The sequence below is a fragment of the Chelon labrosus genome (genome assembly GCF_963514085.1).
Source record: "Chelon labrosus genome assembly, chromosome: 9".
Classification (NCBI taxonomy): domain Eukaryota; kingdom Metazoa; phylum Chordata; class Actinopteri; order Mugiliformes; family Mugilidae; genus Chelon; species Chelon labrosus.
This window is the reverse complement of record NC_140359.1, coordinates 25,825,967-25,850,898: the sequence shown is the minus strand read 5'-3', so window position 1 is coordinate 25,850,898 and position 24,932 is coordinate 25,825,967. Positions and strand designations below refer to the sequence as shown.

Genomic DNA, 24,932 nt, shown 5'->3' with positions numbered 1-24,932 from the left:
GAAAGGTTTTCGTTGTTGGTCAGGTGGAGACGGGATGAGTACTTAAGAAAACGACTTAAGAGGATTTCAAGTGGCAGAGCTTAAAGTTTGGTGAGTCTCTAAATCTGGAATCAATCAAGAGAAATGGCTGAGAGACTTGAAAATTACCTGAGCTGTCATGTGTGTTCAGAGACTTTTAGAGACGCTGTGTCTCTGAGCTGCAACCACAGCTTCTGTTCAAGCTGCCTGCAGAAATTCTGGGAACAAGCTGAAAACAAAAACTGTGCTATTTGTAAAAAGAAAACCCTCAAAAGAAAATCTCATACTGAATTTAGTGAACTGGCTGACTCCTTTGCCAAGAGGCAGAGTGAAAGTTCAGCCATGATTGAAAAAGAAAAGGAGACAGAGAAGGAGGAGGTGGTGTGTGCTGAACACTCAGAAGTGCCTTACTGGTTCTGTGAGGATGAGCAGAAAGCTGTTTGTCCCGTCTGTGAGTTTTCTCTCCACCAGAGTCACAAAGTGGTTCCTCTAGAACAAGCAGTGAATGACTTGAAGGAGCAGCTGAAATCTGACTTAAAGTCTCTGCAGGACAAGAGGGACAAATACGAACAAGTGGAGAACACTTACAATGAGGTGATTCAACACTCCAAGAACCAGCAGCTGTTCACAGAGAAGAAGATCAAAGCTGAGTTCAACAAGCTTCGTCAGTTCCTGAACGAGGAAGAGGAGTCCAGACTGGCAGCTCTGAAGAAGGAAGAGGAGCAGAAAGGGGAGATCATCAGCAGAGAGATGAAGAAGATTCAGGAGCAGATCTCCTCTCTGTCAGTCAGCATCTCTGCTGTTGAACAAGAGCTGAAGAAAGCCAACGTGCCGTTCCTCAACAGTTATAAACCCACTCAGACCAGAGCCAGAGCCCAGTGGTCACTGCCAGATCCACAGCTGGTCTCAGGAGTCCTGATAGATGTGGCCAAACACCTGGGCAACCTGTCCTTCAGAGTCTGGGAGAAGATGAAGGAGAAGGTCCACTACAGTCCTGTCATTCTGGACCCAAACACTGCAAACCCCTGGCTCTATCTGTCTGATGATCTGACCAGTGTGAGATGGGGAGACACAAAGCAGGATCTCCCTGACAATCCAGAAAGATTCCCTGTGTATCCTGAAGTTCTGGGCTCTGAGGGCTTCAGCTCAGGGAAACACAGCTGGGAGGTGGAGGTGGGAGATCATCCTAAATGGATTATAGGTTTAAGCAAAGAGACCGTTGACAAGAATCAACCGATGTTTTCACCAAAATATGGACAGTGGTGTTTAAAGCATGATGATGGAGAATACACTGATGGTGAAGCCAAGACTGTCACAGTGAAAAAGAGTCTCCAGAGGATCAGGGTCCAGCTGGACTATGAGAGTGGACAGGTGTCCTTCTACAACTCTGAAAAGAAGACTAAGATCTACACCTACAGAGACACCTTCACTGAGAAACTCTTCCCATATTTTGATATCGGAGATGCTGTTGATGCCAAAACCCCCAACATCAAAATCTGTCCAACTAAGATCAGGGTGTCTGCTGAGGCCTAGGTGACTATTATTATAATCGTTATTTTATCAGTTTCAAGAAAATCATAGTTAAAACTGTAAACTTACATGATGGGACACCCTCTTTTGTAGCTTGACATTAAAGCACAAAACAAAACTTTAAGTTTAGAGTAAATTCAGAACCAGGCCTGAAACAGCCAGAGCAAGCACGAAGGTGATGTTGGGAAGAGAAACCTTAAGCAGAACCTCAAGCTCACCATGGAGGGAACCAATCTGCTTGAGGCCGGCTAGGTATATGAGATATAGCTGAGCAGTGTCCCACTGTTTTATTGTTGATATTTAACGTTAACTTTAGTTCCATTCTTTACGTTCAATTGTATGTGTACATTTTTTTTTTTAAATGATGTTAGACACAATTAATATTTCTCTTCATGGTTCAGTCCAAATTACAGCCTGATGACTGTGTTGATTGAAATGTTTCACTCATATTTTTAGTTCTCTAGTTTTAGTAAAATGTCAGAGACAGAATCAGCTCACACATGAGAAAATGTTTGGGATTCTCGTTTTATTAATGACCACAATGATTGATCTTTGTGAATGTCTGTGAATTGTGGACGTCTGTTTTAGTAGCTGTGTGTCTTAATTCAACATTTGGAGCTGCTGTTTGCTCCCGTGTCTTTATTTAAACTCTTCCTGTCCAACAGCACTTCAGGATTGACTCTAGCTAACAGTCAGATGTCGAGCGTTTCATACGTATCTTGGATGATCTCTGTGAATAAAAAGAATCAAAGCCAATCAAAGGAGTTTTATCCGTCTGTAAACACACAGAGAGATGGAGAGAGAGACGGTAAACTTTCTATTTAAACGTTTTTTTATTGTTAACACCTTAACACATGTTCACGTGAGAGAACAGAGCAACAATCCGAAGAAGAATCCGAGAACTAGAGGATTAATATTATTATACAGAAGTAAAAACCCAAACTGACAAAAAGGGACAAACTAGAAAGAGTCAGCTGCAGAGAAATGATCGAAGAAGCCGGGAAACAGAGGGAGAGGGGGTGGGGGTGGTGGAAAGAGTGAAAGAGAGCCGACACATAGAAGCTTGCTCAGTGTTTTCAGTGCAGCTCAGCGGCTGGAGAAAGAAGATGGCAGAAGTTCAGAGCGAACACGGCGGCTACGGTTTCTCTCAGTGACGCTTCGTCTGACTAAACAGCTTGGCAGGAAGGCAGCAGAGCTCGCACTGACCCCGAGAGACCAGAGGAGGACACTTTATGCAGCTTAGAAGCAGAGCTGCGCCGCCAGGTACGTCTGATGATTTAGCGGCGTCATTTTTGCAGGCCTGATCGTTAATCTTAGTGGAAGCTGGAGAACAATGAGCTGACGCGACGCTAAGGTCAACCGCTCGTGCAGCTACATTAGGAGCATCAGCCTGCCATCCATGTGCATGCTTGTGCTTTACTTTTGTGCTCATTCGCTCTTTGAACCGCCTCTCATCTGTCTGCGGGGACAGATCCCCCCCCCCCCATCGCGTGTCCCCCTCAGCTGTGCACGCAAGGGGGCCGTCCTGCACTGACAACACAGAGCCGCCATAGAAAAGCATGCGAAATAATCGTCATCATCATCATCATCACTGTCGACTTCCTCACAGTCGTCCTCAGTACCACAGTCATTAATATAATAAACTTCATTATAATCATCTTCGTTATATCATCTGGAGACAAAAATAGTTATATGCACTTAAAAAGCTGAGAAAAATAGAGAAAGGTGGAGTATACCAGCATTCAGTAGAAAATGAGAACCCAAATAAAAACACCAAAAAAAAAAGTCACAGAGTCTCCTGTTAACTGTCATGCAAAACAAAATAAAATAAAATAAAATAAAATGAAAAAGGCCAGCTACGATGCTAGTTAGTTGCAGGTGTGTAATACTGTGTACTCCCTCGTTTTAAATATGTGAATCTTATTATAGTGATTTTCAAGGCTATAAACACACTAAGAAGAACATAAGAACGACACCTTTGTACTGTACATGCTGCTTTTTCTCCTTTTTTTGTAAGGGGCGGAGCTGGGGTCATGTTTGTGACCTTTTGACCTTTGTTAAAGGGGAACTACTGTTTTTTTACAACCTGGAGCTTATTTCTAGCATAAAATACGACCGTTTACTCACCCATATAACTTTTGTGTCGTTTGCACTCGTTTGGGAGATAATTAGATCAGCGTATATCCATATAGTGGGAGTGAATGGGGCACCGAGACGCAGAATATTAAAATAATCAAATAATCTCCTGAACAAGTGCAAATGACGCAAAAGTTATATGGGTGAGTAGACGGTCGTATTTTATGCTAGAAATAAGGTCCAGGTTGTAAAAAACAGTAGTTCCCCTTTAACACAAGAACAAAGAGAGGCCGAACCGGACGTGAACTTGTAAAAAAAGAAAAGAAAACAACAATGAAGCTTTTGGAGGGACAGCTCCTCTGTTAATATGTGTTTTGGAGTGAAAAACGTCCCACTCCAGCACAGGATAGGCAGCGGCCTCAGTGGAAGAGAGATAAGACACCACAAAACGGCCACAGAAGTCGCTGATCTGAAGTCGCAGGAGAAGCAGAAAAGAAGAAGTTCACACCATGTTGGTCGTTACAAGAAAACACATGCAGAATGCAAATCTTTAAAATGAACAAACAAACAAAAAAAAAACAGTCACGCTTTACACGGAGCATTGTCCCTTTGAACAGCTACAGACAGTACTTGCACAAGTGCACGAGTCGTACAATAGCAAAAAAAAAAAAAGAAAAAAAAGAATAAAAATACCCACTAAAATAAATAAATAAATATTCAAAAATAAATAGAAACCTGAGGACTGTTCACCAAAAACCGACTGCCCGGTCTCTTAACATCTTGGTCTGACCGACGGGGGGGGCGAGACAAATGTGAAGGCAGCCAATGGTGGACGAGCAAAGTACAGCGGTACAGCTGATCGCAAAGTGAACTCCCGCCAAATCAGTTTTCAGTGCTGCAATGTCCATCCGTTCAGTCCCGATTCAGTCCTGATTCAATCCCGGTTCAGTCCTGGTTCAACCCTCCACCGCTGGCACAAGCACTTTATGTCATAAAAAGCTAATAACACTTTACCGTAACACAAAAATCAAAGAGAACAACACAGTAAAAACACAATGCATGAAAAAAATAATATATATGTAAGAAAAATGAAAAGTCCTGGGCTGAAGGCAGGGGACTGATGCGTCCTCCGAAATAACGCCTTCCTCATCCGTCTCTCACACAACGCACACCTCTTAAAATGTTAAAATGTCCCGCCAGGCTTGTAAAGAATGCACACTGAGATACAACCAATACACATGCTTGCAGACACACACACACACATAAATCACAAATCACAAATATTGCACCCTGTGGCTAAAGACTGTCCTGAAACGACAAACCACGAAACGAACGCACCCGTCATCCTTTATTACTGATATGGGCCGAAGTGTTGGTTAATCGTCTGTGTGTGCTTTGTTTAGTGAAGGCAGCGACAGCACCAGCTTCTGCACTATGGCTTTTTTTGGAAGCGAGAGTCATTTCTCGTATCGATTCAGAAGAAACAAATAGATATAGATAGATAGATTATAAAATAAATAAATAGAAGGGGGGGCTGGGGGCTATTGTGTTCCAGCACCGAGATATTCAAGCGAGTTAAAAATATTTCCTCAGAGAGGAAAAGTGCGCTGATGCTGCAAGCGGGTGCTCGGCTGTCGCCTAGCAACGGCAGGAGCCACCGACGGCGCATCCCCCTCTCTCCGGGACAGCTTTTTTTTTGTTGTTGTTGTTGTTGTTTTTTTTTAGCACCGCTAGCCAGAAAAATAAGACCCGAGGCTGATATGCTTGAAGGCAGGGCCGTGTGGTCGAGGGACGGTGAGGTTTAGGAAACTGCATGTCACTGAGATCAAATCCCTTTTTTTTTTTTAAATAATAATGTTTGGCATATTCATTATTATGCATACACAGAAAACCAAAAAAAAAAGCAGATGTGTAAAAGAAGAAATAACATTTTTGATGTGTTTTCAGTGCTTTCACGAACTAAAAGTTGACCCATCTAGTCAGGGGGGCGACTCTTTTTCATATTCCTGATGCTGCTGTGAGTGAATTTTCCTAAAACTAAGCTTCTTTAACATTAGGAAGGCCTTGGATTTATTTATTCATTATTATTAAGCTCTTATTTAAGAGGACTCATGCAAGGAACCTGGATCAAATCATTTAAATAAACAGAGAATTATTGGCTTGTAAGACCGTTCGGCAAATGCTAAAACGAGAAATGTTCCACGCACAAAACAAGAGCAACAAAAACGTTTTCTTTCCTCCCTGATGCCTCCTCACGCTAAATGCTTTAGGCCTCGTCGTTCAGAGAACCCGGCGCATCCTGCAGGGAGACGCCGGGTTTAGCAAGCGCACCGCACCGGGACATAAGGGTCGGACTTAGCCCAGCAACGTGTCCGGCTAAGATAACCTCTCTATCTTTCACATGCACGCACACACAGGAGGCCTCACCCTCTACATTCACAAATGACACCCATCACTCACACCCCTTCCAAAAAAAAAAATAAAAAATAAAATAGCCAATAACACTAAAACACGTGGACGAGTTTGGGCGCGTCATTACGGCTAACATACGAGGAGCAAAAATTACAAAAAACTGCCAATATCATATTCCACTTAATAGCCACAATAAAAAACAGCCACTGTTAATATGGGTGGGGGCATGGGGGGGAATTAGGGGAGGGGAGGGGAGGGGGGGCATGCTTCCTTATAAAGATTAGAGAAAAAACAAACAAAAAAAAGATTTCCTTCGACTCTAAAAACCACTGGCATCAAGAATTCTGAATTATACAAATTACATATACAATTGCAAATGTGTAATAATAATAATAATAATAATAATAATAATAATAATATTAATAATACTATAGTAATAATGGTAATAATAGATTTTACTTAAAACTTTACATACTGTATTTCCAGTGCAGTGTTTATGTCACACAAGTGTGGATTTACAGGACGACAAGAGGGTCGGTGTCACAAAAACTGTAGGGAAGGGGAGGGGGAGAGGCCACGGGAAGAAGGAGTCACACCCAGTGCTGAAAACACCCCCACCTCCCCCCCATCATCCCATCATCATCATCATCAAACGCCCAGTGTGTCGGGGGAAGAAGGAGAAGAAGAAGAAGAAGAAGAAGAAGAAGAAGAAGAGGAAGGCCAGGGAAGCCCAGGTGGTGAAGGGTGAAGGGTGAAGGGTGAAGGGTCGCTGCTGCTGTTTGATCGTTGACTGAAGGTGTCGTGTGGTGTGTGTCACCGACAGGGGCGGTAGTAGCGCAAGAAGAGATGCATGCTGGGGGTTTGAGGCTGGGCATCCAGCGAGGGAGGGTTGAGGGTTGCTTGTAGGAGGGGGTGAAGAGCCCTGTCCCCCTTAACACACACTGGACGTGTTCTTTCAGCCGTTCCTCCTCATCTTCCTCCTCCTCCTCTCTCCAGCAGAGCACTCCTGACAGACAAAATTACAGCATTCAACCCTAAGAAAGAAGAAAAAAACAGCATTAACTAAACAAATGACAACAAAAGTGTGACTTGAAGGTTGCAAGAAGGTTCTGGGTTCGAATCCAGACCGACTGAGTTTAATATATGATATGTAAAGGAGGCACATTGTGATTTGCATGGGCACATTAATGAAGATAATCAGATATTAGGAATGAATGGGAATGTAAAACCTGCTACTTTTACTATACTTCCAGGATTCTTGGATTCCTAAAGCAGAATTAATTTATAATCCCAGAGGAGATTGAGCAATAACTATGGGAAGCATTTTCTGTAACCACTCGTCCTCTGGAGGGTTGCTAGGGGGGCTGGAGCCTATTCCAGCTGTCATTGGTAAAGGTAAAGTGCTTTATTTGTCATTATAAAAATAAAGCACTTGCATTACATGGTTGGATGGAGGGTTAGTCCTGAGCACTGTGCGCCTAGCACCCATGTTTTTTTGATGATGGTGGGAGGAAACCGGAGTGCCACGCAAACACGGGGAGAACATGCAACTCTGGCCCTTGCTGTGAGGAACCAGCACTAACCACTGTTCCACCGTGCTGGGTAACATGTGGGGTACACCCTGGACAGGTCTCCAGTCTATCACAGGGCTAACACAGAGAGACAGACAACCATTCACACTCACACCTACGGCCAATTTAGAATCACCAATGAACCTAACCAGCATGTCTTTGGACGGTGGGAGGAAGCTGGAGTACCTGGAGAGAACGGATTCAAATCCAGAACATTCTTGCTGTGAGGCATCAGTGCTAACCACCACACCACTGTGCTGCCCATGTCTATTTTTAACTTTTGCACTGAATGGACTGAACTGAAAGGGGAACTACTGTTTTTTTACAACCTGGACCTTTTTCTAGTTAGTTTTTTGCAACATGGCTGAATATTTTTCCGATTCTGAGGTTGTGGACGAACCATAGCAGTAGCAAATTACAGGTAAACAAGCCGACTGTTGATGACATCATCCAGGTCAGAAGACATCATGATGACAACAGGTAACTCCGGACTCAACAGGGAATAGCACTAGCATATCATAACAAAATATTGGTGAAATGAACGAGTTTCGCAGCACATAAATGCATTATTTAGAGGCTGCGTCTCGGTGCCCCATTCACTCCCACTATATGGATATACGCTGATCTAATCATCTCCTGAACAAGTGCAAATGACACAAAAGTTATATGGGTAAGTAAACAATCGTATTTTATGCCAGAAATAAGATCCAGGTTGTAAAAAAAAGTAGTTCCCCTTTAAGTTCACTGCTCATTACAAAGACAATAAAGATATTCTATTCCGTAGCTACAGCATCAGGTTAACCTGCTTTGTCTGTAATATCTTCTGTTAGTTTATGACTTCTTTTATATTATATATATTTCTTATTTTGCACCTGCCAGCTCAGGGGCTGCACCAGCCACTTTATGCAACACTGGACTCTCTTCAATCTGCGTTTAACTTGTTGCACCATGCATCTTTGACTAACGCAGTTTCAATATGTCAGAACTGACAACAGAGCAGCCCTCGACTTCGTCATCTGTTGCGGTCCTTACCTCACTGGAGCGGGGCAGCTGGTGCGCCTGAGCAGTGGAAGTGGATGTTCTGCCACTTGCTGTCTCTGCGATGCCAGACGCGAGTCTCCTCCGACTGGCTGGACCGCGGCCGCCCCTGGCTGTCGACGAACTGAGTCAGGCGGATGTAAGCGATGCAGGCTGCATCCTCGCCGATCAGGTGGACGTGGGGGTTCAGGATGGTGGTGTGGATGGGCTTGCTGTTCTTAGCCAAGACTGGAAAAAGGATGAAAACTCAACAATGGCAGACATGCTGGTGCTCTTCTAGTATAACTGGCGTTTCTACTGATTATGCAACACAGTGTGAATTAATTCACAAAACAAGGACATGGAAAAAATCTCATAGTGGAACATACCAGCTGTCCATGTATTTAGATTCAATGAGAAGCTGCTGTCTAAAATCAGCAATAGTGCCAATGGAGAATTGAATGAGGGTAAACTAACTTAATCTCTCTCTTTTAATTGCAAAATGAGAAATGAGATAAAAATATGGGAAACAAAAGCAGGAATTAAACCGTTATCCATTAATCTTACGGTTCTCAAAGTAGAATCTGTGGAAATCCATTCCCTCCACCAGGTTGCCCAGCGCCTCCGGCTCGAACGAAGTCAGTCCGGGGTCGCAGATCTTCCTGAGGAGGAAAAGAGCAGGACACGTTAAAGACGCATGCAGACGTTAACTTTAAACGAAAGCATCTGACCGGAATCACGGAGACTTACGCATATGCCTCGAAGTCTCCGTTGTTGATCGCCTCTATCAGCTGTTCAGTGATCTTGATAATTTCCTGTTTGCGCGCTGCAGAGGATGGCAGCAACAGAGATTAATTAGAGGAGGAGCTGGACAGATAAACGGCGGTTAGTTTTGCTCAGGCAGGACTTATGACTCCATCTGAAAATATATGTATGTAATTACGTCAACGGGGTTTGTGGAACAACCATGTGCAAAGCATGACCAGCAAGTTAACTCCAGACAAGCAGAGATCGGGCTCATCATGTGATCCCAAACAACTGTAAAACACACCACTCTTGAAGGGGAATTACAACCTGGACCTTATTCCTGGCATAAAATACGATCATTTACTCACCCATATAACTTTTGTGTCATTTGGAGTCGTTCGTAAGATATTTAGCTCCAGCGGAGCGCCGCGTATATCCATATAATGGGAGTGACTGGGGCACCGAAACGCAGCCTCTAAATAACGCATTATCTGCCGTGAAACTCGTTCATTTCACCAATATTGTTATTGTTATGATACGCTAGTGTTATTCCCTGTTGAGGCCGGAGTTACCTGTTATCATCATCCGGGGTCTGTAGATTGACCTACTAACCTCTGATGTCATCTCTGAGCGCCACGTTCACCAGCGACGGTCGGCTTGTTTAGCTGTAATTTGCTACTGCTAGTTTTTTGCTAGGAGCTCCGCAAGTTATATGGGTGAGTAAACAATCGTATTTTACGCCAGGAATAAGGTCCAGGTTGTAAAAAACAGTAATTCTCCTTTAAAGCTGTGACATTACAGCAATCTTGTTAATTTATTGCAAGCCACACAGTGCTACACGGATCCAGTAACTTTGTATGAGTTCCATGGATGCAATCCTCTGAGAGCGCATATAATTCCAAAGAAGAGGTGGTCACGGTCATGGAGGCCTGAGCAATTTTGTTCGGCAAACACGAAAGCATGTGCACGTGCTGTAGCGTCTCCTGATGCGATCTGTCTTTTTCTGCTGACATGTTAAATGAGCGTTTGGTATGTTCGGGGGTGTTGCGTTGAACAGAACATCACTGCATGCTGCGTTCCCGGTTGGTTAGTAGATGCAAGTCACAGCAGCAGCAACAGCAGCAGTCGCCACCATTTCCACCATAAATACAGTATCACCACAATCCCTTCACATCTGAGTCATCCCAAGATCACATGGTGCGTACCGGACATAACATGAGCCCACACCAGGCATCTCTTTTTATCACCACAAGCAATAGCACCTATGTACACAGCTAGTACCCAGCCAGTATACAGCTGTGTACAAGCAAGGCTGGTGCAGCAGACTCTGTTTCCTTAAAGAAGATTTGAAAACCCAATGCATGTCCTTTTTTAGCCGAAGCAGAACTCTGTTAGATTCATCCATCACCACACAGCGGCCTGCCTTAAACCTAAAAAGTCATCCGCCTTCTGACTGGAGGCCATGCGCGCGGTCGTGGTGGGTCAGGTTCGGTACTCACTCTGGGAGGAGGACAGGGAAGGGCTGGAGGGGGGCAGAGGGGGAGGTGGGGAGGTGGCATGTGCGGGCGGATGGGCGGGCCTGGCGCTAGGCGCTGGCGCGGCATCAACTTCTGGCGCGGGGGGCGCAGGGGCCGCTGGGGCTGCTGACACCCTGCGGACGCTGCTTACCAGGTCTGTGAGCCGGGACACTGGGAGCACCATCCGGGTAAGATGCACGGATGCAGGGTGAGGGTCAGAGGGGGGGAGTTGCGATGGAGATGGAGGTGGAGGAATGGACAAGAACAGATTAGAAATAATAAGAACGAGAAATGAAAAAGAGAATAAGAGAATGAGGAAATATGGAAATCCTTTCAGGGACGTGTACGCGTGTGGTGATAATAACTATAAACTGAGCTATAGTGTCAATATACTGATTGTTATCAGACTTTTTGACATTTAAGCTACAGCATTATATCATAAGGCTTTTATTTACATGTACAAATTAAAAGTTGCATTTATAATTGAATTAATTCACATTTTGAATAATTAAATAGATTAAATTGTACAAGATACACTTAAAAGGACAAGCTTCTTTGCCTGAGTCTTTTTACATTAATTCTGCATTTTTCAACCCTTTGCATATTTCTGAAGATGCAAAGAAATCAGCTTAAATAGATGACACACGAAAGACTCATTAAGTCCATCTCTCCATGCGTCCTCCTGGCACAAGGAAACGGATATGCCGAGTCCCGTTAATGTGGTCAACCCCCTGCCTTTTGTTTTTATTTATTTATTTTTTTTACTTACTCTGCATTGGGACAACGGGGGTGTGTGGAGGGGAGTGGGCGGAGAGAGCGGCGGGAGGTGGAGTGCTGGATCTCCCTTCTCCGTCAGATACGGGCCCTGAACCCCTACGCACTGAGCCCAGCAGGTCAGCAAACTTTGCAGCGGCTGAGTTCAGGTAAAGGGAGGAACATGGAGACTTTAATGGGAAGATGACAACAGCAATGGCAAGCAAATGTGAAAAATATATATATATATATATATATATATATATATATATATATATATATATATATATATATATATATATATTAAGCGGGTAAAATAAGCATTGAACACGTCACTATTTTTCTAAAGGGGCTACTGACATGACGGGTAACAACCCATACAACCCGCACATGCAAAGAAATCAAACTTTAGATGTCCATAAATTAGGTTACGTGTTAAAAAATGGAATGACACAGGGAAAAAGTATTGAACACATGAAGAAATAGAGGTGCCAAAAAAAAAGGCAGAGAACGCCAAGACACCAGCTGAACTCTAAACAAACTGATAGCACCGGTTGCAGAAGGATTCCTAAACTTCTGGATGTTCCAGTGATCCAGAAGTGGAAAACAACATTATTTCACCATAAACCGGCTACGACCACGTGCTCCTCGCAAGATTTCTGACAGAGGAGTTAAAAGAATTATCAGAAGAGTTGTCCGAGAGCCAAGGACTACCTGTGCAGACCTTCAGAAAGACCTGATATTAGCAGGTACAGTCAGGCACTCAACAGCCATGGCAAAAAAACATGTTGAAGCTTGTTTAAAGTTTGCTGCACAACATGTAGACAAGCTTGTAAAATACTGGGAGAGTATAGTCTGGTCAGATGAGACCAGAATCGAACTCTTTGGATGCCATAATACCACACCATGTTTGGAGGTCGAATGGCACTGCGCATCACCCCAAAAACGCCATGGCAACAGTGAAGTTTGGAGGTGGGAACATCATGGAAACTCTCGCTTGGTTTCAGAGAAAGAAAATAAAGCTGCTAGAGTGACTCAGACGATCACCTGACTTGAATATTTGACTGTTTGCGTGGAAGAATGGGCCAAAATCACACCTTAGCAATGCATGCAACAGGTTTCTCCATACAGGAGGCGTCCTGAAGCTGTTATTACCAACAAAGGCTTGTGTTCAATACTTTTTCCCTGTGTCATTCCATTGTTTAACACGTAACTTAATTTATGGACATCTAAGGTTTGATTTCTTTGCATGTGTGGGTTGCATAGGTAGTTACCGACATCTGGTGAACGTCTCATATCAGTAGCACATTTAGAAATATATTCACTGATTACTTATGATGCTTATTTTACCTGCTGTATATATGTGTAAATATGAAAATCAAGCATGCGCAGAAATGACGTCTCATTTGCTGGATGCATCATTATCTCCAAGGAGAAGATAATGGCGAGGGAAGGGGAACATAAAAGACCATTTTCATGCTTTCATCCATTAGAGGGAGATAAAGAGTTATTCTGAGCACAAGTGGTGTGTGTGAAGATCACGGGATGGTAGAGCAACAGACACACTACAGGGGATTTAAAGTATTTTCATATGACTGTTTACGCCGTGAAGGTTTTGATTCTGTTATGTAGCTGAACTAAGACGACTCGGCGCTAAATAGCAGCATGCTTTTAATACATGCAAAGGGGGGGCCTCGAATGTAACACACACACACACACCCACACACATACAATGAGGGATTAAGCTAAAGTGAGCTGCCGGTAGAGCAGTTAAATGTTGTGTATGGAACAGGCTGCAGTTTGGCGGGGCCATGCTGACTTACAGTGCGCAGCAGCTGAGGGGCCCTGAGAGCTATCGGGCTGGGAGCTCGTGCTGGACTGCGCCTTAAGCGAGCTGTTGTCTAAGCTCTTTCCTGATGACGCGCAAAACACACAAACACACACACAGAATGTGACCAAGCACACGGATACAAAGAGAGATGACATATGTTTTAGGACACAAAAACACAATGTCTCAATGAGGGATGACGGGGAAGGGGAGGCGTGAGATGACATGGTTTGGAGGATAGAGGAGGGTAGGTAAATACAAAATGATGAGCCATGCCAATAGAGAGAAAAAAAGGTGCATTTCCATAGTTATCCCGGTTAATGACTTCGGCTGCCAACTGAGCGGAGGACGGATGATGACGGCAGCAATAATGAGAGAGAGTTGGATGTTGCTCATTACTGCTTCGCCTGCTTAATCGGCCGGCACGTGGACAACTCATTGACAAATAGATGGAAAGAAAAGTAAACCGGCATGGCAGAAAAAAAGGAGGAAATACCAGTGAAGGTGTGACTGTGCTCTCTGGAATATCATCAAATGACGACGGTGGTGGCTACAGAAATAAATCACAGTCAAGAAGAAACCAACCCACCCAACTATCAACTCAGCACCAAATAAGTCCTTTAAATTCTGACTAGTAAGCAAAAAAAGACATTAAAACAGCTGATTAATGGCTCACAACAACAACCAGCCGCCCCCTCAGAGAGCTCCTCTCTTCTATGTACAGTTAGCGTAAAGAGAAGAGATGTGGTCAGATGCTCCAAAAGCCGGCGCAGGTGTTGGGTTACAAACCAGCTGTCGAGCACTGACCTGACGAGACTCGACAAAGGCCAACGTGACGCAAACGATCCCAGACAAACGCAAGACCCCCCCCACTCCTCCCCGCACTCACCTGGCTCTTGTAGTTTTCTCTGTGCTACGTGACCGTCGGTGTCTTAAAGAGTCTCAAAGCGGCTGCGACTGGACTAACGCTATCCAAAGGTGGCGCTAGCAGAGCGGCGTCTCTTTTACGCCTCCCTGGGCACTCTTGTCTCTGTTTCCTGTCACCAGGGTTAAATATAGACCCCTCCACCCCCCGACCTCCCGTTTAGCCCCAACTCCCATCCCAAGGTGTCCTCTCCACTACCGCCTAAGGGGTGGGGTGGTGGGGCTCCAATTTTGGATATGAAAAGGGGACGATCCCTTTCGGTGTTTATACGGGGAAAGTACAGTAGGGACTGAGTTGTACGAAGGATTTTGAGTCAATAAAGGGCCACACTACCTACAGAAAGAGCCACTTTAATAATTCATTTTAAATTAGCAACACATGGAACAATCATTAAAACATTTTAGGCGGAAGACACTCGAATAGTTAGGGATAAAACAAGAGTGACTTTACTGGACGGGCACCTGAGGTTGTTCTAAACTTTATAAAATAACACATAGATGCAGACACCAAGGCTAGAGTCATTGTACTTTACACCGTTCAGGCATAACATTATGACCTCCTTCCTAATACTGTGTAGGTCTCCCTTGTGGTGACTCATCAGAAAATGGATATGGGCCTTCTGAGGGTGTCCTGTGGTGTCTAGCAACAGGATGTTGTTAGTGGGGGGGTCTTTGAGGGGAGGGGCCTCTGTGGATCATCCCACAGATACTTGATCAGTTTGGGATCTAGTGAATTTGGAGGCCAGGTCAACACCTTGTGCTGTTTTTCATGTTTTTTTTTTAGTTGTTCCTAAAGCGTTTTTGCATGTGTGTCAGGCTGCATCCTGCTGGGGATGGCTGCTGCCATCAAGGAGTGTCATTGCTATGGGGTGGGGGTGCCTGGTCTGGTCTAGGTGGGTGCTACATGTCTAAGTAACATCCACATGAATGAATGCCAGGTCCAAAAGTTTCCCAGCAGAACACTGGATTGTCACAAGATGGTCGATTATTTAAATGTCACTGGTTTTAATGTTGTGGCCAATCGGTGTACACAACGAATGTGATAAAATATCCTTGATGGTGTAATTGCATGGATGGTACTATTGAATAGTATCACTCCAACAAAGGTTCAAAAAAGGAAACTTGACTTGAGTTTTTTGAGAATTTTTTGAGAATTCTCAAAAAACTCTACAAGTCCAGTTGCCTTTTTCTGAACCTTTGTTGGATATACCATGACCTGGATGACTGAGAACCTTCACAGATATACTATCACTCAACTATCAGGGCACATGAAAAGAGATTTTTTTTTCTTCTGAGGTGCACTTATTTTTTCTAATTTCCATTTTTGCGTATGAAATAAAACACGTTTTTATCTTTTCAGGGTTTAAAAAACACACTAGGCTGAGCTCATCTTATCTGAGTTGCTATTTCACTTAAGCTGGGCTCAGACTTTCGGGTCGCTTTATTCCCAGACTCCCTCCTCCTGACGATCGACAGGGCTTGTGAGATTGAGATTAGAGAAGAGAAGACTATCTGTGAAGTTTCTCCCCGAGTGAGAGTGTGATGCAACCTGATTTCAAAATTTGGTGGGATCTTAAAACTCCCGCAGGCTGAGTTTTCCTTGCCACTGCTTGATAATTTCAGGACAGGTTGATTTTTCTTGCGTAATGCCTCCCCCTGCGACACGACGGCAAAACCTCTATATACGAAGGAGGTGGAAGAAATTGAAGCGCGCATTCTGTTCTGTTTGCTTGGCACTGAAAAGATGCATCCACGACCTGATTTAGAGGCATTGTGCTCAGCTGAGTCGTGGAGAACAGGGGCGTTTTGAGATAAGCCGAGGCTGAACCCGCTTGCGTTCACGTCAAACCCATAAATCCAGGAAAACGCTCGCCGCACAAACACCTCACGGAGTTATTTGCCGATGCGCCCTATATGCTGACAGTCATTTCACAATTCCAGCCACGAGTAACACGCACGACACAAATACACAACTCTGCAAACTGACACCCCACGCGGGCATGTTGGTATTTCGGGTGTGTGTATGTGTGTGTTCTTCAGTATTACAAGCACAAACCACAACAGCTTTACAAGGATTCTTACATTTCGCAGCCTCCCTCTCACCTCACACAGTCACACACACGAAAAGAAAATCAAACACATCTTCAGCATTTCTGAAAATGCCACATATGGAAAGCAATACAGCTGGGCTCCATGAGGGGTCAGTAAGAGGTTAGATATCATCCGCCTGACTGCCTGGTGCCTAATTTGCACCACCTATACCACACGTGGAGTCTATGCAGTGTCCAGTCCATGTACATTTAGCATGTGCTGCTAGGATGAGCTGCTAACTTCTTTAAAATGACTTCTTTGAGCCCTTTTCTCAACTTAAAAATGACTAAGTCAGAGAATTTGAACATTATAATACATTCATTCATTCATCTTCTGTGACCGCTTGTCCTGTGAAGGGTTGCGGGGGAGGGGGGTGGCTAAAACCACAATACAATCAAATAAAAAAAGAAAAGCACTCTTATTAAAGGCTCTCTGGATCACCAGTACCATAAAATGTTATTTCTAAGCGTTTAAAAATGTCCTAAACTCAATCAAGTGCAATTATGTCAGAAGCAAAGTGTGGCTTTCTCTGCATGGAAGAATTTCAGAATCCATTTCTTTGTGTGAAACTGAAGAGCAATAGCAGAACTTGTCAAAATCCAACGTTAAAATTGTTCACAAGCTCAATTGAGAGGCAATCAGCCTGATTTATTCTGCCATCGGCCGACCGCCCTGTTCCTCAATTGGTGTGCAAAAATCACTTTTCTGCCTCGGCTGGTATTTATCACGCTCCCAAAACTTTTCACTTGCAGTAAAATGGTACAATACCAAGCTTCAAAGTGTGAAATTCCACCATAACACTTTATTTCTGCAGTCGTACCTTTCACGTCTTCATCCTCCACGGTGGTGTTGCTGCTGTCCGACGATTCCTGGAGATCAGAGACACGCAGTCAGTCGGGGGTTCGGGTGCAACAGGGCCACACATTTACATCGCTGAATACACATGAGCACGAAAGACGCACGTCACAGAAGAGGGCAAAAGGTTTCACAGAGGCTGAAGACAAGCCAGCAGGGGGCGAATTCCAAACGTCGCTTATGTCTTCACAAAACGCCAAACACCAGACCAGTTAATGTGGATTTAAATCCAGGAGCGGTAGTCAAGATTAAGACATAATCCAGGTGCTGATCAGCGCTGGTAATGTGTTAGTCACAAACCTTAAACCAAATGTAAAGTTAAGAACATGCCACCAAACCAAACTTGTCAATCATCAATCTATATTTGCCTTTTTCCCTTTATAGTGTGTGCATCAGTGTTTCTATCACACCAGGTGGACAAATCTTCTCTTCAAAGGTGTCCTCAAGCTAACTGTCTGTCTGTCTGCTGCCCAGCTGTCTTTCTCTTCTTCTTCTTCTCTTTCACCAGAGGAGGGGCATCTGATTTCCAATTAGCAGATTAAATGGGCCTAAATTCCCCTGCACGTCGCGGAGAGTTTAGAGACTCTGCTGCGACCTCATTAGGAGTGCACACATGTTCGAACAAGCAACACAAGCACCGAGCACAAAAGTGGCGGTTTCGTAGGCTTTTTAACATAGCAGCTGCTGACCTGATGTGTGGAAGAAGCTGCGAAAGGGAAAACCGAGAGAACTGCACCGAGCATCCTCACGTATCAGAAACATGATCAAAAGTGGGATTACACCTAAAGTTTGCTGTGTTTACACTAGCAACAAGAAAAAAGCACCAGGCTACAAATCATTATTAGTGAAAGCTGCTGATTTAAAGCCACAGACAGATGCCCAACACTAGTTTATGGTTTTTCAACAATCATATGCGTTTGTTTCACCGTTAATGATGTCTGTGCGAAAAGATGTGGATTTATACTTTTACATTTCTGCCTTTCATACTTTTCAAGAATCTTGAATCTTAAACAGGAAATGACTTGGGAATATTATTCATGTAAATATGATTCATTTAAATAATTATTTATCCCTCAACCCCAGCATTTAAGACATTTCCATAGACTGTATATAAATATGGACAAAGCGTCGCCACCTCCTTGCATCAGCAAAACTGACACTTATTTTCCCGGGGATACGGGCGGCGCCATCCTGCGATTTTGCAGCCAGAGTCTGGGCACTACGGTCCGAGAGTGGAATATTTTTTCAACTCTCACGGGACAGCTTCCCGGCATGGCAACTGCTAGTCATCATGATGTCATATCCTGTTTTTATAGCATCAAATAACTAACTAAAACAAAACTTTACATTAACTACCTAAAATGACAGAAACCATCCTTGAAAAACTTTGTTTTAGTGTTTTAGTTTGGCCCAAGTCCCATCCACTAACATGGAGGGGGTGGAGCTTATGACCTATACTGCAGCCAGCCACCAGGGGGAGCTCTACTTGCTTTGGCTTCACTTTGGAGAAGCTCTTCAGTCCATTGACGTTTCACTGATGTGAACTTTTATCATTCAACAATGTCCACACACGACAGATGATCACATTTATCTCCTTAAACTCACAAAGCAACAGTTTTTGGAAGTTTTACTGTACAGAAATTATTATTACCTCACAAGATTTTAACATTCTTAATTGCCCTGATGGACAGAAGTGAGTAAGCACTTGAGAGATCAAGTGTGCTACTTTAAACCAGAACAAACTGTACTGAAGCACTATTCTTCCCATATACTGTCAGCAGCTTCCTGCATAGCCTCTATCTGACACTGAGAATTCAAAACCATGCTCTTCTCTCTGAGGACTGTCCCAAAATCGTATTCAAAGGTCACTCTGCATGGACGCAAAAACCTGAACGTGGTTGTGTTACTGTTCCTCCTCAACTGTGCAGGTCAGCAATAGACACTGTATGCGAGAAAGGGATCTCACTGCAAAGTCATGCAGGTTCAACACATACACGTTCACACAAACCAACTACTTTTAGTAGAGGCCACGTGAAAGGATCGACCAAAGATCACTGACAGTGAACAGACGTTTTTTTACTGAACTGAACGCTGCAGAAAGCAAAATGCTGGTAAACTGCTGCTGCACAGCTCAATAACGGATTCGTCCACTGATTTATGATGTGGTTAAACAGATAAGAAGCATTCGCCACCACAGCCAATCACTGTTCCCTTCACAACACAATGATGCTATCTGAGGGGTTTAATATCCTGCAGCACACACAGACATACATATGCATAGATGCAGATCAAAGGGACAGGAGAAGATAAGGAAGAGGAGGAGAATGACAAAAAAAAGGATAAAGAGTGGGTCAGGACTGGGGGGTGGCATGTACCTTCGTCCCGTCCACTGGATTATGGATGACAGTTGTCTGAGGTTCCTGGAGGAAGAGGAGGAGGAAGATGGAGAAAGATGGAATAAAGGAGAGAAAGTACAGAGGCAGGGAAAAAGAGAGAGAGCAGAATTTGACATAAACTTAGATAGAAAATGGACCAAGTGTACAAAACTGAGAAAAGAGAAAGGTGGCATGAATGTTGGATGAAGAGAAAGTGCTTGTTAAGGTTCGGTAGTGGGGAGGGGGAAGAATCCTCCAAAGCAACAGAGTGGGTGGATGAACTGAAAACTGTAATTTGGAGTCAGGTCTGTTCCCTGCATGTGCACAAACACAAACACACACATTTGTATGGCTATCTTTGTGACATTCATGAACATAATGCAGTCCCCTGGCCCCTTACCTTAACCTAAACCTTACCTTAACCCTAACCATAAACATAAAAGTCTTAACCCAACAAACTGTCTTGTAAAGAAGCGAGGACAGGCCAAAATGTTCTCACTTTGCACAAATGTCCTCACTCTGAAGGTGTTAATACTGGTCCTCAGAAAGATAGCTGTACAAGAGCACACACACCCACACACACTTGCACGTTACATTAACACTGATTCACTCTCACTGTAGCTACTACTTCCCTCGTTAACCTCTGGTTTTCTATCGAAAAGTAATGAAGACTTGTTTTGAGTGGAGTCCTCACAAAACAGATTCATGTCTTCACAACACGAGTAACACAAGTACGAGTAGACACACAGACAAAATAAGTACACAGCCCACGGCGAGAGGCGGCCAAACTCAAAACAAAACGGTGACATTTTCAAAACCTTAGCACAGCCAGGCTTTTTCCAGCACATGAGATTTCTTTATTTCTGCACCGCCCTCCTCTGCATGCACAATCCTCCAACAGTCTTCCGTCCGTGTCCCCAAATGATGGAAAAATACGCGCTGAATCACATGAATTTGTAAAATAAAAAAAAAAGGGACAAACACGAGAGAAAGGGAAAACAGCCAGCTCATACAATATGCATAAAATGTGCTGCGACACGGATAAACACTAGCCTCAGCGCCTCGGAGAGGGAGCGCTGGCACGGCCGACAGAAGAGACTGAGATAACCCCGCGAGATGTAAAACGGGTCATTCTGTTCTTTCGCACTCGACCCAACAGAAGAAGGCGATCGCTGACGTGCAAAACACAAACGTCGAATTCAGTCAGCTGTTTTTTTTTTTTTTACAGGACGCTGTGCATAAAAGTTAGAGGGTAAACATTTTTCATCGTTATCGAAACTCAACTTCTGCCAAGAGCAGAGTCAGACAGGAAGCGAGGAACTGTCACTTGATGTAAAGTTGAAAACCAGAGCCCACCAGCAGCAGCACCCCTCTCAACTCATATCCTTTGCAGCCTCCCCCGGCACAGGAAGTGACACCTCTGTCATGACCAATCATCAGCAGTCTTCCTGGTGGCGATGATGATGATGATGGCAGTGTTGTCAGGGCAACCGTCTCCTAGGGCAACAAGCGCCGGTGGCAACTTCAGAGATGATGACGAGTGAGAACAAAGTACCTCTGGGTTTGTAGAGGAGGAGGAGGAGGAGGAGGAGGAGGAGGAGGAGGAGGAGGGGCGGGTGCTGAATGGTACCAAATGATGGGGAACGTTTGACCTCACATCATCGCCGCTGCTCTTCCAGGGATTTCCTTGTGGCACGGCCAAATTAAATGATATCGCTTAGACTCAAGCACATTAATATATTATTTAAGGGTTCCCACACTCTGCCAAGCTCTACTTCCAGGTCAGGGGACTAAGGCTGCCTGCCTGTCTGTCTGTCTCTGCTCGGCTGGGGAGCTCTGTAATGAAGGAGTTAATGTACCAAATGGCTAAACACTTACTAGATCAAGTCCCTGGCAACAGCATGGAGATCACAGCCGCCCTCCCACTCTCTTCCCCTTCAAGGATCAGGAAAAAAAAACAAAAAACCAACCTCCTCTGTTCTATGCTTAATCCCACAAACTTCCACCCCTAGATGTACCGTACGTCTGCATAGCTGCTAAATAACATTAACATCACATGCGTGAACACATAGAAACACAAGTTTAAGGAGACAACAGGGTGAATGTCATGAACACTGTATGCTCATACGGCTGCACATGCTACTCGATGCTCGCTGAATAACAGCCGAGAACATATTATACATGATTATTACTCAGTTGCTTGCTGACTGCGTGTAGCTGCTGGACTGGATATGTAAATAGTAGGTTTAGCATCATGCCGACTAGTCACTGATCATGTGACAATAACAACATGGACGCCTCCTAGAAGACAGGTGAGGAGTCCAGTGGGTCGTTGCAGAAAAACTAGCAGCGGTTCTTCAAGTGTGTGGAAATACTTCACTAAAGATGAAGAACATACTACTGTGACATGTCAGTCCTGAAATACAACTAACTGCAATGCATCTGAAAAGGATAATGCTAACGCTAGCAGAGGAACGGCCTAAATCCTCTGGACAGCAGTCAGTTAACAACTTCACCAAACGTCCTGTGGTAACAGAGAGAAGGAGGCTGCACATCAACTATTTGATAAAGTTATTAGACGTTTAGCTGCAGAGAAATACCTGCTACACTATCCCATCTAACAACACACTGTGGAGTACTATTAAATGCGATTGACGGTGCTGAGGTGCTGCCTGTTTTTATACACATATCTGCAGCTCACAGTATGTAGCACATGAGCTGTCTGTTCTCAGCATATGGATTCAGGTCAAGAATATAGATTTATTACTTTCTACTGTGTTTTTATTAGTGACGTCATCAGAGACTAATCAGTGTCGACATGACTTTCATCACATAACAGTCGACTTTAAAAAATCTGTGCAGATAGGACTATATAATTCCCTAAATTGGAATTGAATACTTAATACTATTTTATTCATACGTTTTAAAATTAGGCATTGGCACTATGCATATGTCTGTAAATTAGTATTAGTATATGTGACATCTTGGAGCAGTAAAAGGTAGACCACATGCCATGAGGCTGTCACTTCATCATAAGGATGCAGAATTATAAGGTAAAAATAGTCTGTCACTATCTACATTGAACCATAAGCAGCGTGCAAAATGCTGATAGGAAAGACATGGACTAAAAAACAGTCGTACGCAAGATGGGACATTTAAAATGCTTAAGTGCAATCATGAACACCATACCGATCAAGAAAATAACCGCTCGGTGCAAACTAACCTCCACTACAGGGCTAATGAGAAGTGTCAAAGTGTCAAATATACGGCCCGCAGGCCAAAACCGGCCCACTGGAGGGTCTGATCTGGCCCGCAGTATGAATTTGCTGCACATTAAAGATAAAAGTAACTGCTATTCCTAATTTTTCCACTATTTTAGTCAGAGTAGCGGAGAGAACACATTACCCGAAACTGCACTCATTTATCTTTTAATATTTCAGGTTGTTCATAAAACGTTTCAGAAAAAGATTAGTTCAGAATATACCTGTACTAATTTGCACTGAAAACAAAGGGGGAAATTTCTAGTTTGGAGATTATTTATAGACTATTATGCTTTATTTAATCAAATTGGGCTGTATGTGGACCCTTGAACTGAAACGACACCCCTGTTCTAAACTAACCTCCAAGCGAAAACTCATCCCCTCTTTAAAATCGCCAGCAGACTATGAGCATACAGGTTTTCATTCCAACCCATCCGCCAATTTCACAGATTTTCAAAGCATCAACGGTAGAGCAGAGACTCTCTGAAACCTGCTGGTATCCTGTTTGCCTGGGGGGGCGACAACCTGCAGACCTTTGGACTCTCCCGCGGCGAGGAATACCTTCTCGACAATAAGAAGGGGGTAAATTTTACTGACAGTCCCAGCAGGCAGTGGCTGCCCGTTCTTCTTTGGCAAACTTTAAACTGACACAGAATGTGACACGGCAGCACAATATCAACCCGAGTGCAAGTCACATACAGCATCCCCCACCTGCCGTTGGGAAATGTTTCCTGACACCGCCCGCTGCTTTAAGACCTACCGGGCAGACCGCCGTGGCCGTCTCAGCAGCTCGGCAAAGATCAACCACAACCGACAAGACGTACAGGGAGGAAAAAAAACAGACAAAAGGTGAAAGAATAGGGGGAGTGGGGGCGGTGAAGGTCAGGGTCTTAGGAAGGAGGACGGACACACACACATACACACACACACTGGTAAAAGGGGGGTTAGGAGGTAAATACCAGAGCAGGTGAAGGGATGTTTCCTTTGGGGCTGGTGACTATGCTGTTTTTGGTGCTGTTTGTCTGGGGCTGTGCAGGAAAGGAGAGGAAAGGGAGGAGACACAACAAGAGTGTTAACAACAGCAAGAGGTGAAGGTGTGTCCATGTGTGTCCATGTGTGTCCATGTGCATGTGTGTGTACTTGTGTGCGTATACAGTAAGTTGGAGCTTTTCACCTTCATGTTTGTTTGAGCAACAGCTTCCTGACTGAGGAGGCCTTTATGGAGGTTACGGTTAAGTCATTCAGGATGATGAGTCAATATTACACAACTAGATAATTCTGGCATTGTACTTTACACACGATCAGGCATAACATTATGACCACCTTCCTAATATTGTGTAGGTCTCCTTTGTGCCTCCAAAAGAGTTGGGACTCATCAGAGAATGGACATGGGCCTTCTGAGGGTGTCCTGTGGTGTCTGGCAACACAATTTTGTTAGTGGGGGCCTTTGGGTCCTATGGAGTGAGGGGAGGGGCCTCTGTGGATCATCCCACAGATACTTGATCAGTTTGGGATCTAGTGAATTTGGAGGCCAGGTCAACACCTTGTGCTGTTCTTCATGTTTTTTGAGTTGTTCCTAAAGTGTTGGGGATGGCTGCTGCCATCAAGGAGTGTCATTGCTATGGGGTGGGGGTGCCGGGTCTGGTCTAGGTGGGTGCTACATGTCTAAGTAACATCCACACCAATGAATGCCAGGTCCAGAAGTTTCCCAGCAGAACACTGTATTGTCACAAGATGGTCAATGTTATTTACTTCTCCTGTCAGTGGTTTTAATTATATGGCTGATTGGTGCATATGTACACACGTAGAAGTCATTTATCCCCTGCATTTAACCAGTACAGGGTGCCCAAGAAGCTTTTTTCACTTTATCCACAGACATAATGGTTCATGGACTCTAGAAGGTGACAGTGGGGATGAAAGAGCTACCTTAAACTTTCATACTCAGGACTGATCTAAAT

General features: G+C 44.1%; 2 protein-coding genes across 10 annotated transcripts in view; one reads left to right on the top strand and one right to left on the bottom strand.

Annotated features, from left to right (window-relative positions):
- Positions 1–123: 123 nt before the first annotated feature.
- Positions 124–1,974, top strand: LOC311492812 (nuclear factor 7, ovary-like; the record flags this gene model as incomplete). The annotated part of the gene is made up of 1 exon (XM_084551226.1): positions 124–1,974. The coding sequence occupies one exon, from the start codon at positions 124–126 to the stop codon at positions 1,549–1,551; it is 1,428 nt and encodes a 475-aa protein (XP_084407352.1). The 3' UTR covers positions 1,552–1,974.
- Positions 1,975–6,243: 4,269 nt separating this feature from the next.
- The window catches only part of camk2b1 (calcium/calmodulin-dependent protein kinase (CaM kinase) II beta 1), a 72,690-nt gene continuing 54,001 nt past the window's right edge, over positions 6,244–24,932 (bottom strand). For 3 of the 9 annotated variants that reach the window (XM_084551144.1, XM_084551149.1, XM_084551150.1), the window contains 9 exons: positions 23,934–24,002; positions 19,715–19,759; positions 17,305–17,353; positions 11,658–11,801; positions 10,871–11,059; positions 9,375–9,450; positions 9,192–9,286; positions 8,640–8,873; positions 6,244–7,070 (listed from right to left, as the gene is read on the bottom strand). In XM_084551144.1, coding sequence (XP_084407270.1) covers positions 8,641–8,873; positions 9,192–9,286; positions 9,375–9,450; positions 10,871–11,059; positions 11,658–11,801; positions 17,305–17,353; positions 19,715–19,759; positions 23,934–24,002 — 900 coding nt within the window. In that variant the 3' untranslated portion in view covers positions 6,244–7,070; position 8,640. Of the gene's footprint in view, positions 7,071–8,639; positions 8,874–9,191; positions 9,287–9,374; positions 9,451–10,870; positions 11,060–11,657; positions 11,802–13,464; positions 13,555–17,304; positions 17,354–19,714; positions 19,760–23,933; positions 24,003–24,932 lie in introns of all 9 variants that reach the window. The other 6 variants (XM_084551152.1, XM_084551145.1, XM_084551147.1 and 3 more) reach the window with 6 other exon arrangements.